This window comes from Bos indicus, chromosome 3, assembly GCF_029378745.1.
Source record: "Bos indicus isolate NIAB-ARS_2022 breed Sahiwal x Tharparkar chromosome 3, NIAB-ARS_B.indTharparkar_mat_pri_1.0, whole genome shotgun sequence".
NCBI lineage: Eukaryota > Metazoa > Chordata > Mammalia > Artiodactyla > Bovidae > Bos > Bos indicus.
This window is the reverse complement of record NC_091762.1, coordinates 112854303-112868891: the sequence shown is the minus strand read 5'-3', so window position 1 is coordinate 112868891 and position 14589 is coordinate 112854303. Positions and strand designations below refer to the sequence as shown.

Below are 14589 nucleotides of genomic sequence, written 5' to 3'. Positions count from 1 at the left end.
GGAGAGGAAGGTCTCCTTTTTTTATTTCCCTGGTGCACACAGGAATGCAGTGCTTGGGTCTGGGCAGGGACAGAAGAGCCCTCTTCCCGGCCGTGGAGGCGGCCTGTCCCAGGAGACAGCTGAGGTGGCTTCCCGTGGAGGAGGAAGCAGCCAGGATGGGGCCTCAGGATGGAAGTGGGTCTGGACCTCCACTTGTGAGGGACTCCACAAACAGAATAAGCTGTCTGAGGCGATGGGGGAGGCAGGGTTGAAGACCACTGTGGGACAGAGGTATGGGGGGCGTTGTGGTCCCATAGGGGATCCGACCACCAGGCTTGAGACTTCAGCTTCCAATCCAGCCAGCCACTGGTCCAGGGCACTTCTTCCTATCTTCAGAGGCGGTAGCCAGTTACCTGGAGGTTGCAGTGGGTCCTCGGAGCCACGCCCCTTCCCTCCCCTCCCCCTACCCCCCAGGTCTGAGAACAGGGGAGGGCCTGGAAACCAACCCTGCCAGAGGCCATGCCCTCCTTATCAGGACACTGATCAGAAGCCCAGGATTTAGATGGAGCATCTTCCCAGAAATCACAACATGGTTGGGGTTTTGGGGCCCTCAGACCCTTTGAGAACTGGATAAATCCCTGAAAGATTCAGACCCGTGTAACATGCTGGTACAATTGGGGAGGGACCCCCGGATCCCAGTGAGGGGCTGATGCTCTTGGTGCCTCCTTGCTGCAACCCCAGTTGGGGTAGGGCGGGGCGGGGAGGGGGGCGCCTACCTGCACCTGAGTTTCCCAGGAGTTGGGGAAAGGGGAGAGGGTCTATTTCTGAGCCCCATGCTGCTCTTGGCTGGGGGTGGGGGGTCGTTGGTCCTAGTCTTTATCCAGCTTTTGTTTTTGGAGCTGGGAGACAGCATTGTGACTTGTGTCATCTGCTCTAACGAGGCTTTGTCTACTGGAGGTTACATGTAATAATTTGTACACAGTTTCATGAAAACCGGTCAGCACTGCAACAGTCTTTTATAGGCCGAAACTTTGAAGCCATGATGTGTCTTGGGGAGTGTGAATGGGTACCACGTATGGTCATCTGAGTATCCAGGTGGAGAAAACTGGCCTGAACAAGTGTGGTCAGGGACTCAGACAAACCAACGAGGCCAAGCAGGTAGCTAGAAATAATGGTGAAAAAAATAAGGGAAGAAGGCTAGCTCCTCTCTCCAGCGCTCACTCAGAAGAATCCTCTTGTGGCCCCAGTGTTAAACCATCCCTGGGGTTTGCAGACAGCCCCCCTACCCCAGGCCTTAGGGTCCTCACTGCAAGACTCCGTTCTAGCTTCTTTCCTGCTGCATCCAGAGCAGGTAAGCCACTATTTCAAATCCCTCTCTAAATCACAAAAGGTAGGCTTCCTGGGAGGTATGGGAGGCGGAGGGCCTGTCCAGGGAGCCAGTGCCAGGGCCAAGCTGGGAGACTGGGTGTTGCCTCTGGTCCAGCCCCCAAGAGTTCAGGGCTGAAATGAGGAGGGTCGAGCTTGAAAGCCCTTTTTGTTTCCTAACAAACAGCCGTCCCGCGTGGGGTTGCCTGCTGTGCCAGAAGCTCTGCCACTGTCCCCTGGAGCTCGACCCGGCCAGGCGAGGGAGGCCGTCTGGGGCTTGCGTTGGGGAGCGGGGACAGGGGCCCACAACACCCAGGCTTCACCGCGTGTCTCATTCGCTCCTGGGGGTCGAGGGGTCCCCAGGGGTCCGGAGGGTGCGGGCCTGGGGCTCAGACCCCACAGACAAGCGCCCCGGCTGCCGGAGTCTGAAGATGCCCCCCACCAACAAAACCAATCATCTGATTGGAAGCCGGGAACGCCCGTGAGTCACGCGGACCCCGCTGGGACTCAGCGAGGCCGCGAGAAGCAGGGCGGTGGGTACGGGGCTGGCCTTTGCCCTCTCCAGCCTTGGGGGCCTCCCGCCGGTCCGCGCTCCCTCGCAGCGCTCCCGGACCCGCGGAGGGGTCGGTGGGAGGCAGGCGGCGGGCAGTCCGGAGTGGGGACGAGCAGGGGCCGCCGCCGCCGGACTCTGGCCAGAGCGCGCCGCACGCCCGCTCCCGCACCCCGACGGCCCCTGCACGCACCTGCACGCCCGCGGGGGACCCGGCGCATGTGCACTCCCGCACGCGCCCCGCGAGCACGGCGACACCCCCGCAATCCCCACCCCGCTCGCCGACACACGAGCGGACACAAGGAGACTCGGGGGGCGCGCACCTGGGGTGCCGCCGAGCCGCACCGCGGCCCCTTTATTCGCTTCAGGAGGCGGAGAACTTTCTCAGCGCGACCACCACGAGCGCCAACACCACGCAGGTGGCCAGCAGGGCGGCGATGACGATGGCGGCGATGGCGCCGGGCCCCAGCGAGCCTGCGGAGGACGGGGAGAGGGGGCCGGGTCAGCCAGAGGCCCGCCGCCCGCCCGCACCCGCCCCCCCACCTCACCCGCCCTCGCATTCCGACCTGCACCCACGTCCCCGCACACCCACCCCTGTCCCCATATCAGCCAGAGGCCCGCCCCCAACCTCTCCCCCCGGCCCGCCCCCCACCCCCGACGTCCCGCCCCCGCCCTCCTACCCCTCCTCCTGGCCCGCCCCCGACCTCTGCACCCCCACCCCCGCCCTCGCACACCCACCCCGGTCCTCGCACTCCGCACCCGCACCCCACCTCTGTTCCCAGCCCCGCCCTCCTACCCCTCCTCCCGGCCCGCCCCCCACTCCTACCCCCATCCCCACCTCCGCACCCGCACCCCAGTCCCGGCACCCCACCCCTGCCCCCGGCCCTGCCCTACTGCCCCTTCCTCATGCCCCCCATCCCTTCCCCCTACCCCCATCCCTTCCCCCCCACCCCCCGCCCTCGCACACTGTGCCCCCGGCCCGCGCCCCCCGCCCCTTACCCCCCAATGTCCCGCCTCCGCCCCACTTTCCCCGCCTCCCGCCCCCGCCGTACCCCCGCCCTGGTCCAGGCGCTCCTGCGCGGTGCTGTCCTCGGGGCTCGGCGTGGCGGTGGGCGCGGGCGGACCGCTGACCGCCGGCTCCCAGGCGGGGCTGGTGCTCTCCACGGGGTCTTCTCCCGACGGCAGCTCGGCGGGCTCGTTCCACAGGGTGGGCGCGGGCTCTTGCGGGCCCTCGGCTGCAAGGCCAAGGACAGGTGTAGTAGGTCCCCGGGCGGTAGGTCAGACGAGACGTCCCCGCCATTGAACGACTGGGAAGGGGCGCTTCGCGGTGCTTTGCCGGAGGCCGTGGCGGGGCGGGGGCGGCCCACGTGTGGCCCTGGACCCCCTACTGGGGCCAGGCTGCCTCCCACCCAGGACGGGACAGGTTGATGGCGGCGGGGGCCACCCTCAGGAGAAAGCTGGGAGAACTGGGGGTTCGCAGGAAAGGGCAGTAGGGACCGTGGAGGGGAACAACAGTGGGGGACACGACGCCCCCCAGCAGGGCCTGCGGACCCCAGCTGAACTGCTGGGGGTCTGTGGGCTTGGGGGCAGTGATACTTCTAAGGGGTCCTCTCCCCACACAGGGCAGCCTTCACCCTGGAGAGGGCGCCAGGACAGGAAAGCAGTGTCCTGTCCGGAGACCAGGGACTCTGCCCACCGGGTGGTGAGGGGCAGCGGTCGTGGGAGGTGGAGAGGAGAGGCCCACCCCCACCCCTGGGCGGCCAGCCCTGCTTCTCCCTGACCCTAGCCCCAAGGTCTGGGGTCCTGCTCCCTCACATGCGTCTACACGCCCCCCCAGTGTCTGAGGCTTAAAGCACAAGAGCCTCTGTAGCCGGAGGAGAAACTGTGATGCCTGGGCTTTGCTCACTCCAGACCGGACAGGGCCAGAGGGCTGAGCAGGGGTGTCTGCGGAGCTAGTTCGGGAAGCTCCAGGAGCCCCACACCCCAACCCTGGCAGGGGCTGGATCAGCAGGGCAGCCTCTGGGCAGTGTTTTTTTTTTTTGCAGGACCCTTCCTCTGCTGGTAGGTCAGCAGGTTCAGGGTACACAGGGGCCCCAGAGAGCAGTATGAGAATCTGGCATGGGAACTCCAGCCCCACCTCCACCCTTCTGTGGCCCCAGACTCCGCAGTCTTGCTCCCCCTTCAAGAATCCTAGCCTGAGGAGCTACACAGCAACACCCCAGCCCTGGGCCCATCCAGCCTTCTCAGACCCCAAGTCAAGTTCAAGACCAGGCTCCAGGCTTCCCACCCCAGCTGCTGAGTGATCTGGGTGTGATCCAGGGATGCTGGAATGGGCTGAGTGGGCATCGCAAGACAGCATCTCAGTGACACCAGCAGGGAACTGTGTGACCCTGCTTCCAAGAAGACCGGGTCTAAGGGTAAACTTAGGTGGGCATTGGCAGTTAAGTGCTCCTGGGGACCGAAGCCTCAGACAACTCAGTCACAGGTTGTGCCTTCGCAGAAACTTCCCTGGAAGTTGTGGTTCAATCAGTACAGCCCTGGTGCTGGTGATAAACAATCCACTTGCCAGTGCAGCAGATGCAAGAGACCCGGCTTCAATCCCTGGGTTGGGAGGATCCCCTGGAGAAGGAAATGGCAACCCACTCCAGTATTCTTGCCTGGAGAATCCCATGGACAGAGGAGCCTGGTGGGCTACAGTCTATGGGGTTGCCAAAGAGTCGGACAGGACTGAGCACTGGTCTCCCTGCCAGTTCCTGAGGCGCCTTTCACTCTTGGAGCCTCCAACCCCGAGCCTTGCCCCGCCCCACCGCCGGGCCCTGGGCACAGACAAGCCAGACCCACACCCTGCTTCCAGGCTCAGCACCTCCTGGAGAGGGGGTGCTCTGGGAAGACACAAAGGTATTTGCAGGGGTCTTCTGCCAACAGTTTCCACTTGGGGCACATCATGAGTGAACAGCCAAAGCCAAATTCCAGGACAGTCTTCAAATAACTAGGTTTTCAAAAATATTAAGGTCGCAAGAGACAGAGAGTGAGGGGCTGTTCCGGAGTAGAGACTGAGGAGTTGTGACAACGCCACGCAGCGTGAGTTCCTGGAGGGCACGCTGTGGGGTCCACTGGTGAACTGTGAGCCGGGCTGCAGTTTAGGGAAGAGCACTGCATCCTTGTTCACGTCCTGATTTGGATAACTGACTCTGCTGTGTAAGAGAATACCCTTGTTCTCAGAAGTATTTAGGGGCAAATGGGCGCGGTGTCTGTAGCTTAACTGTCAGATGGTTCAGCAGTTAGGTGAGCGAGTAGACAGACAGGAAGACAGACGAGAAAATATGGCAAAAAGTTGGTGGTCGGTGAGTCCAAAAGAGTCTACTGGAATTGATTGGATTATTCCTGTAACTTTCCTATAAACTTAAGATCTTTTCTTGATAAAGCCTTACGGGGTCTCCAGCTCCCCAGGCCCTGTCCCTGGCTGCCTCTCTCAGGCCTCGGCTGGATCAGTGGTGAGGCGAGGCTTGCAGGCAGGGACCACTACTATCATGCTCCCAGGGCTTGCCCCGGCCTGGGCCCCTTTTCCGAAACATCCCTGGCGAGGAGACCTCCCAGGGGTCGAAGGTCCCTGCACTCAGTGGGTGGAAGCACCTCTCTCCAGGGCCCCGGCTGAGCTGCAGTGCTGGGGTCTGGGGGCCACCCTGCTCCAGAACCCACTTCAGTGACTTCCCTGTGACTCTGTCAGGCCTCCCTTGTCGCTGCCTGGAAGGGCTGAGGTCTGCCACCTGCCTACGGAGGGCTCCATGCCCTTGGCATGCTTGCCGCGGGCTCCCCAGGGCTGAGCAGAAAGAAAGGCCTGGGTCTGAGGTTGGATAGCATCACCGATTCAATGGACATGAACTTTGGGCAAACTCTGGAAGACAGTGAGGGACAGGGAGGCCTGGCATGCTGCAGTCCATGGGGTCGCAAAGAGTCAGACACGACTGAGCGACTGAACATCTGCCACCCACCACTCGGCAGGCCCTGGGGTCTAAGGCTCACAGACTGCGAGTCTCCCAGGTAAATGGACAGGCCCCCCGGTTGCAACTTGCTCACCACACACCCAAGACAGAGCAGCAGCCAGGCACCTCCCTGTCCCACCTCCAGCCAAAGCTCACCCCTAAATGCCAGGCATCCGGCCCAGGGAAGCCTCCACAAGGCCCTCCACAAGGGAGAGGGGTGACAGGCCCCTCAGTGCCTGGAGAGCTGGGGCTCTCTCCCAAGAGCTGGCTGTCACCCTCTGCCCTCTGCCAGAGCCTGGGGGGCCATCTCTGGGGGAGAAGGGGGCCCTCTGAGCAAGGTACTTGGGAGGCCCACCCAGCCCCTCTGCCTGTCTGTCCCTCCCCTGCAAAAGCTTGGACCCTTCCTGCCAGACACACCAGCCCAGGCGTAATACACGCACCACCCCACCCACCCCGCCACACGCACACCCTCCAAAACCCAGCCAGTCTCTGAAGCTTGAGGGGCTGCCCCACTGGCTTCAGAATCAGAGAAAGAAAAGAAAGTGAAGTCACTCAGTCATGTCCGACTCTGCGGCTCCGTGGACTGTAGCACACCAGGCTTCTCCATCCATGGAGTTTTCCAAGCAAGAGTGCTGGAGTGGGGTGCATTGCCTTCTCCAGGGGATCTTCGCAAACCCAGGTCTCCGGCATTGCAGGCAGATTCTTTACCAGCTGAGCCACAAGGGAAGCCCAACAATACCGGAGTGGGTAGCCTATCCCTTCTCCAGCAGATCTTCCCGACCCAGGAATTGAAACAGGGTCTCCAGTATTGCAGGCGGATTCTTTACCAGCTGAGCTATGAGCCAAATCAAAGCAAAGTGAAAGTGAAAGTCACTCAGTCGTGTCCGATTCTGTGACCTCCATGGACTGTACAGTCCATGGAATTCTCCAGGCCAGAATACTGGTGTGGGTAGCCTTTCCTTTTCTCCAGGGGATCTTCCCATCCCAGGGATTGAAACCAGGTCTTCCGCATTGCAGGCAGACACTTCACCTCTGAGCCATCAGGGAAGCCAAACCAGAGGTCTGGGTCCAAATCTGGCTCCATCACCCCGGGACCACAGCAGACTGGCTCAGCCGCTGGCCTGCCCTCCCTGACCTGTGAAACGGGGGTTGGGCTGTGCCTCTCCCAGCCCTCCAAGTTGGTGACCATGCTGTCAAGGCCATCATCAAGCTGCTGCCTCTGCCCCCCACCCCAGGCCTTTCGGGCCTGGACAGCATGGCCCTGGCTACTCTGTGGGCTCCGCGCCTGCCACAACTGACCATCACAGGAGACCCCCCACCCCCTCAAGGCTGATCCGGGCTGCACGGACTCATCGGGGCCCCAGGCTCCCGGCCAGCCCAGGTGGGCATCCCCAAGGCACACGTGGGCCAGAACCACAGCCTGAACTTGAGTCCCCAGCCCTCCCACCACGGGGGTGCAGCTGCCAGGGAGAGGGGGCGGGCGTTTTCCTGTCCCTGTCTACTTGCCTCCGTGGCTGCTCAGTTTACTGGGGTGACGGGGGAGACAGCTCTGTCCCCCAAACCTACCCTTGTGGGGAGCCGGGAACAGGAGCACTTCTCCGGGGGGTTCCCCACTGCAGGCCCCATCTGAGGAGGGGGGAAGGTGGGGCCAGAAGTGCCAGGCAGAGGGGCTGGTGTGAGGGCAGGTGTGGAGGCTGGGACCCAGAGGGGTAGGTGTGGAAGGCGGGCGGAGGTGCAACGTGAGGATAGAAGATGGGGGGACAAGGACTGGTGTGAGCACATCCTGTGACTCCGCCGCTCTGACCGGAGAAGCCAGAAGTGGGGGCCTTTTGACCTTGCCACAGGCCTGGGCACTGTGGGCTCCCCCTCCCTGCACCAGCCCCAGCCCCACTGCCCCCAGCCGCCCTGCCTTTCGGTAAATAAGTTTGTTTAACGCTCACCCTGACCACTGGGCCCCGAGCTCACAGACGGCCTTTGTGTGGCCATGAAGGGCCTTTTCATCGGGGCCCTGGCCTCCCGCCCGTTCAACCTGGCTTGCTCCCTCCACCGCAGTAGCTGTGGCCACAGGCGACCAGTAGGGAGGGTGGCAGGCCAGGCCTGGGTCTCAGCCATGGGGGCCACCCCGGCGTCCCTGCTTGGGACCGACCCCAGCCCAGCGAGCAAGCGGGCCAGGGGCCTGTCGGGCCAGGCGCACACCTGCTCTGAGCCTCTAGCCCAGGGTGGGGCAGCTAAGAGCCTCCCCACCACGCTCTCGCCCCTAACGGCAGGAGGAGCAGCAGCCCCGCTGGAGCCCAGAGGTGCTGGGGTGGGGCTGGCCTGCCTGCCCCCGGGTAGGACCCGTGCAGGGGAGTCGGGAGGTGAGGCCAGGTGAGGTCCCTACGCCGCCCACCACGAGGCTGTGCCCGGCATTCCTGTGGCGGCAGAGGAAACCTACCCGCCCAGGCTGTGTACGCCCCGTCCAACCTGGCACCTCTGGCCGGCAGCCTCGGCTGGAAGAGCTTGGCTGCGTGGGCACCCAGGAATGGGACAGAAGCTGCCCACATGGGCCCCAGACTCAGGGGCAGACAGGGCACCAGCACCTTCGCCTCCACCCGCTTTGACCACCGGGCTGGAGAAGCCATGTCACTGGGGTGGGTGGGGCCCACGGGAGCCACGGAAGATGCCACCCTACTTTGGGTCACTTCCCCAGGGCCCTGGGCACCGCGCCAGGCCCCTGGCTCGCCCACCCAAAGGCAGGCGAGGCAAGGAGGGGGTTCTGCCGCGAGACTCTCCTGCACCAAGCAGAGGGGCTGGGGACGTTTCCACACGTTCTCCCAACCTGTACTGAGGGCCGCCAGCCGCCTGGCCCCGCCCGCGAGCCTGTGCACCCAGGAGACCTACAGAGACTCTCCCGCCTGGGAGGCAGAGGCCCTGGGGTTATCATGGCTACACGGAAGGGGAGAGGCGCAGAGCACCTGAGGAACAGCGAGGAGGACAGAACCAGAAGCAGAGCCAGCCTGCAAGCTGCTTCTAGGGCTTCTGGAGAGAGCCCAGGGGCTCACAGGATCCTCACTGCCCTCCACCCCGTTTCCTCCGGGGTCTGTGCCCGAGTGCGTGGCTGCGGGAGTCACCCCAGGCCTCACCTCCTCTCGCGGCTCTCCCCAGCACATATCCACACGACGCCCAGATCCGCAGACGCCCCCAAAACCCACGCTGCAGAGAGGGTCTCCAGGGCCCCCCAACTGGTTTCTCCAGCCCCAGGACTCCCCACAGAAGCCCTGACACCCAGCCCTCCCGGCCACAGGAGATGGCTTTCTTCCAGGACAGAGACCACCTGGGAAGCCTGTGCCTCTCGTCTCTCAGGCTTTGCAGCCGGCCTGGGCCAGCCCCTCCCGGCGCAGGGCCCCACAGCCGTGTCCACACTGGGGCTTGGGTCCCCTGGAACCCGCCACTCCGAGGCTGGTGGGACTCTTCTCGCCAGACCCCAGACTCGGCCGCTTTCAAGCCTTAGTGTGGTAGCATCGGGCCAGCATCCTCCTGGTTTTACAGAGGTGTCTCTGGTCCTGTGCTCCCCCCTGAATTTTTTTCCCAGAATGGAAATAGTACCCGGGTCTTCCTTCTCAAAGGACATTTGAGAAAACCAGCAGGGAAGGGTTTATAGGGCTTCAAAACGTAAATGGCAGAGGTCCACGGACCTAACACCTGGGGCCTCTGACCGTCAGCTGCCTACCCCGTGCCTGGTGCCCCCTCCCGACTCCCACCCAGATTCTCAAGGCCTTCCTTCAGATTTTAGGGTGCTGGAGTGGCCCCCACCTCCCCTGGGCAGCTAAGGTCCCTTGCCCTGCTCCCCAAGTCACCGTCCTGCTTCAGAGGTCACAGTCTCTGTGACGAACGACTCCCAGAGGCCTCCAACGCGTAGCTGCCAGCCTGTGTCCCGGAGGAGCCCTTCCCGGAATCACCCCAAATGGTCACCCTGTCCCGGTGAATGGCTTTGCCTGGCGGGCCTCAGAGAGATCCCAGCCTTAAGGTGCTTCTTCGCCTCGGGAGGCCGGTGGCAGGGAGCACCCTTACCTGTGAGCACCGCAGGGGCCAGGACCCCACAGAGGAGCAGCAGCACCATGCGCAGGGCCAGACAGGACGCCATCCTGGCCGGGGGGCGAGCGTGGCCAGCGGGCGGGAGGCACCGAGGACTGAGCTGCTCAACTTCAGGGCAGAGGGAACGAGGCATCAAAGGGCTGGGGAGGGTTTTCATCAATGCAAACTCTGTCCTCCTGGGACACCGTGCCCGCCCCCCACACATGAACACACACACACAGCCAAGCTCACAGAGCTGACTGCTTCCCTGAACTCTGGAGCAGCCCCACCCTCAGAGAGGGAAAGAGGAAATCGTTCTTTCCCTCTCTCCTCCTTCTCTCTCTCTCTCTCTGTCTCTCTTTCTCTCTCTCTCACACACACACACACACACGCATGCACACACACGCGCATGCACCTAGGCCACTGAAAGAGATTCTAAAACCTCCACGTGCAAAAGACACCCAGGGTGACCGATAAATGCAGTGGCTCTAGCACTTTCTCCCAGTGGGTCATGGCTGAGCCCAGGAATCTGAATTTTAGTGCTCAAGGCCCAGGCCTGAGCGACTGCCACTGTGGGCTGGCAGCACCGACCAGGGCCAGGCTCGGCTCACATCTGGGCTCTTGACACCTGGCAGGGAGCGGGTGCTCAACCGAGCTAGGTGCAGCCATGCTCCTAAAGCCGTTTGCAGCCAGCCTTCTAGCAGCTCTCCTCTCTCCGGAAAAACCCACGGCATTAAACGCCCTGGGTCCCTCCTTCCTGCTTTCTGTTCTCCCAGGTATCTGGGACTTGAAATACCACTCGTGTGTTCATGACACCCATGTCCAGCCTGGGCCTGGCCCCATCACCCTCCGCCTCCTGGAAGGCCCCAAGGGCATCTAATGAGCGTCTCCAACTTAGCATTGCCAAAACAAACCTGACGCCGCTGCCTCCCCAACCCTGCTCAGTTAAATTCCAGCTCCCCACCTTCCAGATGTTCCAGCCACATAAAATGCATCAACGGTCTTTTCCACTTACTCCCCACGTCTAATCTCTCAGAAAGTACACCTTCCTACAGCAAACCCTCCATGGTTCCCCACTACTTTTAGAATAAAAAGTCAAACTAAGGACTTATGTTCAGTCTGATGGCCTTGACGAAGTTCCTCCAACACACCAAACTCCACCCTGCCTCAGGGCCTCTGCACTTGCTGTCCTCTCTCCCAGCAAGCAGCCTCTCAGCTCAGGACGTAGCTACCTTCTTATGGCCACTCAGGTCTCAGCTCTGAGCAGTCAGTCCCCCACCCACTCATCACACTTCTTTAAGTTTCTTCTTAGCATTTATACTTATGTGAAACTTTGCTGTCTCTTACTTTTGGGGGTGGGTGATTTTCTGAAGTGAAGTGGAAGTCGCTCAGTCATGTCCAATGCTTTGCGACCCCATGGACTATATAGTCCATGGAATTCTCCAGGCCAGAATACTGGAGTGGATAGCCTTTCCCTTCACCAGGGGATCTTCCTGACCCAGGAATCGAACCAGGGTCTCCTGCATTGCAGGCGGATTCTTTATCAACTGAGCTATCAGGGAAACCCAGTGTCTCCACAGCAATTTTTTGAGGAATGACCTAAATATTGTGAAGTACACAAATTTTATGCTTACAGCTTGATGGACTTTCATGCACATATACACCTGTGTAAACACCGCCCAGAGAGATGTAGAATGAGCAGGATTCCTCCTGCCCCTGCCTGTCAGTGCCCTCAGAGTGCTGATCTGCCTTCTCTCGTCATAGATTAGCTTTCCAATCAGTGGAATCCTGTGACGTGAGCTCTTAAGTCTGGCTTTTGTTCAGTGTTCTGTGAGATTCATCCATATTGCTGCACGGAGCAGTGACTCATTCTTTTCCGTTGCTGAATATGGCATCACCGATGCAATGGACATGAGTTTGAGCAAGCTCTGGGAGATGGTGAAGGACAGGGACGCCTGTCCTTGGGGTTGCAAAGAGTTGGACATGACTGAGCGGCAGAACAATTCAGTTGCCACAGATTACCCATTCTTTTATCCATTTTTTAAAATATCAATTTGGAGTATTTCCAGGACTGAACTTCTACAAATATGGCTCCTATAGGTATTCTCATACCTACCTTTGGAGAACATGTACACTCATTTTTCTCGGTTACGTATCTAAAGATAGAATTGGAAGATTGGATTTGACATATATACACTATCACGTGTAAACTAGACAGCTAGTGGGGACTGAGCTCAGCTCAGCCTCTGTGATGACCTAGAGGGGTGGGAGTGAGCTGGGTGGGAGGGAGGCTCAAGAGCGAGGGGATATACATATGGCTGGTTCACTTCCCTGTACAGCAGAAACTAACATAACATTGTAAAGCAATTATATTCCAATTAAAAAAAAAAAAAGAATTGCTAGGCTAGAGTATAATGTTTAGATTCTATAGGGGCTGCCGAGCCACTTTTCAACACGTCCTCAGACTCATCAACAGTCTGCGTTCCAGTTCCCCACACCCTCACTCATACCTGGCGTTGCCAGTCTTTTTATTTCTAGCCGTTCTGGTAAGTACGTTGTGGTGTCTCAGTGTGGCTGCATTTTCATGACTAATAAAATTGAATACATTTTTATATTAATATTTATTGACCACAGGAATACATGGAGAAGGCAATGGCACCCCACTCCAGTACTCTTGCCTGGAAAATCCCATGGATGGAGGAGCCTGGTAGGCTGCAGTCCATGGGGTCGCTAAGAGTCGGACATGACTGAGCAACTTCACTTTCATTTTTCACTCTCATGCATTGGAGGAGGAAATGGCAACCCACTCCAGTGTTCTTGCCTGGAGAATCCCAGGGACGGAATATATTCCTTTGTGAAGAGCTGTTCAATTTTTTTTGGGGGGGTGCTGTATATTTATTAGGGAGGCCTCTCACTTTGAATTTATTTTTAGGGTTGTTTTTTTTTTTGGTGTGTGCACCCAGATAAAAATCCTTTGTCAGACATATGTAATGGTGCCTTTAAATGAAGTGTCCATTGGCTGTCTGTCCTTACTCTGTGACTCTTAAGTCCCAGATAGCAAGGACTGGTTAGAACATGCATTGGTGCAAAAGTAATTGCAGTTTTGCATTGTTGAACATTGCCATCTGATATGGGAATACATTCTTAAATAAATGTGGGTATGTTATACATCATTTTAATACAAATTTCTTGCTTTATGTTTTTTGCTAATGAATTATTACTTGTTTATTTTATTTGTATTTTAGACTATGGAAATGATGTTAGGCAAAAAGCAAATTCGAGCAATTTTCTTATTCTCATTCAAAATGGGTCACAAAGCAGCAGAGACAACTCACAACATCAGCAACACATTTGGCCCAGAAACTGCTAATGAATGTACAGTACAATGGTGGTTCAAGAAGCTTTGCAAAGGAGATGAGATCCTTGAAGATGAGCAGCCTAGTGGCTGGCCATCAGACATGGCTGGCCATCAACCGAGAGCAATCTTCGGAAGCTGATCCTCTTACAACTTCACAACAAGTTGCTGAAGAATTCAGCGTTGACCATTCTATGGTCATTCAGCATTTGAAGCAAATTGGAAAGGTGAAAAAGCTCAATAAACGGGTGCCTCATAAGCCAGCCATGAATCAGAAAAATAGTTTGAAGTGTCATCTTCTACATAACAATGAATCATTTTTTGATTGGGTTGTGATGTGCAATGATTTTATACAACAAGTAGTGGCAACCAGCTCAGTGGTCAGACCAAGAAGCTCCAAAGCACTTCCCAAACCCAAAATTGCATCAAAAAAAGGCTCATGGTCACTGTTTGGTGGCCTGCTGCTGGTCTGATCCACTACAGCTTTCTGAATCCTGGTGAAACCATTACATCTGAGAGGTATGCTCAGCAAAGTGACAAGATGCACCAAAAACTGCGAGGCCTGCAGCCAGCACTGACCAACAGAAAGAGCCCAATTCTTTGTGACAACGCCCGGCAGCACGTCGCACAACCAACATTTCAGAAGTTGAATGAATTGGGCTACAAAGTTCTACCTCATCTGCCATATTCACCTGACCTCTCGCCAACTGACTACTACTTCTTCCAGCGCCTCAACAACTTTTTGCAGGGAAAATGCTTCCACAACCAGCAGGACATAGAAAATGCTTTCCAAGAGTTCATTGAATCCCGAAGCATGGATTTTTTTTCGCTATAGGAGTAAACAAATTTATTTCTCATTGGCCAAATTATGTTGATTGCAATGGTTCCTATTTTGATTAATAAAGTTTGAGCCTAGTTATAATAATTTAAAATCCAGGACCTGAAATGGCAATTCCTTTTGCACCAACCTAATAGAATCCAGTGAGGCTCCCAGGTGGCACCAGTGGTAAAGAACCTGCCTGCCACCGCAGGAGACGGGAGACACTGGTTCCATCCCTGGGTTGGGAAGATCCCCTGGAGGAGGGCATGGCAGCCCACTCCACTATTCTTGCCGGGAGAATCCCATGGACAGAGGAGCCTGGTGGGCTACAATCCGTGGGCTCGCAAGAGTCAGACAGGACTTAGCGACTAAACCGCCACCACCGTCTCAGCTGCTCACTCACTCGTTTGCGCTGCTCATCTGCTCTATCTCCTGTCCGCACCTTTCTATGCCCTATAGCAGAGCCAGGTCCCCAGATCACACT

At 58.2% G+C, this 14589-nt stretch overlaps 1 protein-coding gene and 1 pseudogene across 1 annotated transcript; one reads left to right on the top strand and one right to left on the bottom strand.

The window, feature by feature from the left end:
- Positions 1-2223: 2223 nt before the first annotated feature.
- Positions 2224-10167, bottom strand: SNORC (secondary ossification center associated regulator of chondrocyte maturation). Its single transcript, XM_070781331.1, has 3 exons — positions 9928-10167; positions 2947-3129; positions 2224-2368 (listed from the first exon to the last, which is right to left on the bottom strand). The coding sequence occupies exons 1-3, from the start codon at positions 10154-10156 to the stop codon at positions 2259-2261; spliced, it is 522 nt and encodes a 173-aa protein (XP_070637432.1). The 5' UTR covers positions 10157-10167; the 3' UTR covers positions 2224-2258.
- Positions 10168-13178: 3011 nt separating this feature from the next.
- LOC139182291 (histone-lysine N-methyltransferase SETMAR-like) lies at positions 13179-14185 on the top strand (annotated as a pseudogene).
- Positions 14186-14589: the final 404 nt, after the last annotated feature.

Bases quoted from the DNA above. Each gene is read 5' to 3' on its own strand.
- SNORC (XM_070781331.1), bottom strand. From the start codon at position 10,156: ATGTGTGGGGGGCGGGCACGGTGTCCCAGGAGGACAGAGTTTGCATTG. The intron at 3,130-9,927 runs GTAAGGGTGCTC...TTGGCCTTGCAG, and splicing joins GGCCCCTGCGGTGCTCACAG to CCGAGGGCCCGCAAGAGCCC. The intron at 2,369-2,946 runs GTACGGCGGGGG...CGTCCTCCGCAG, and splicing joins GCGCCTGGACCAGGGCGGGG to GCTCGCTGGGGCCCGGCGCC.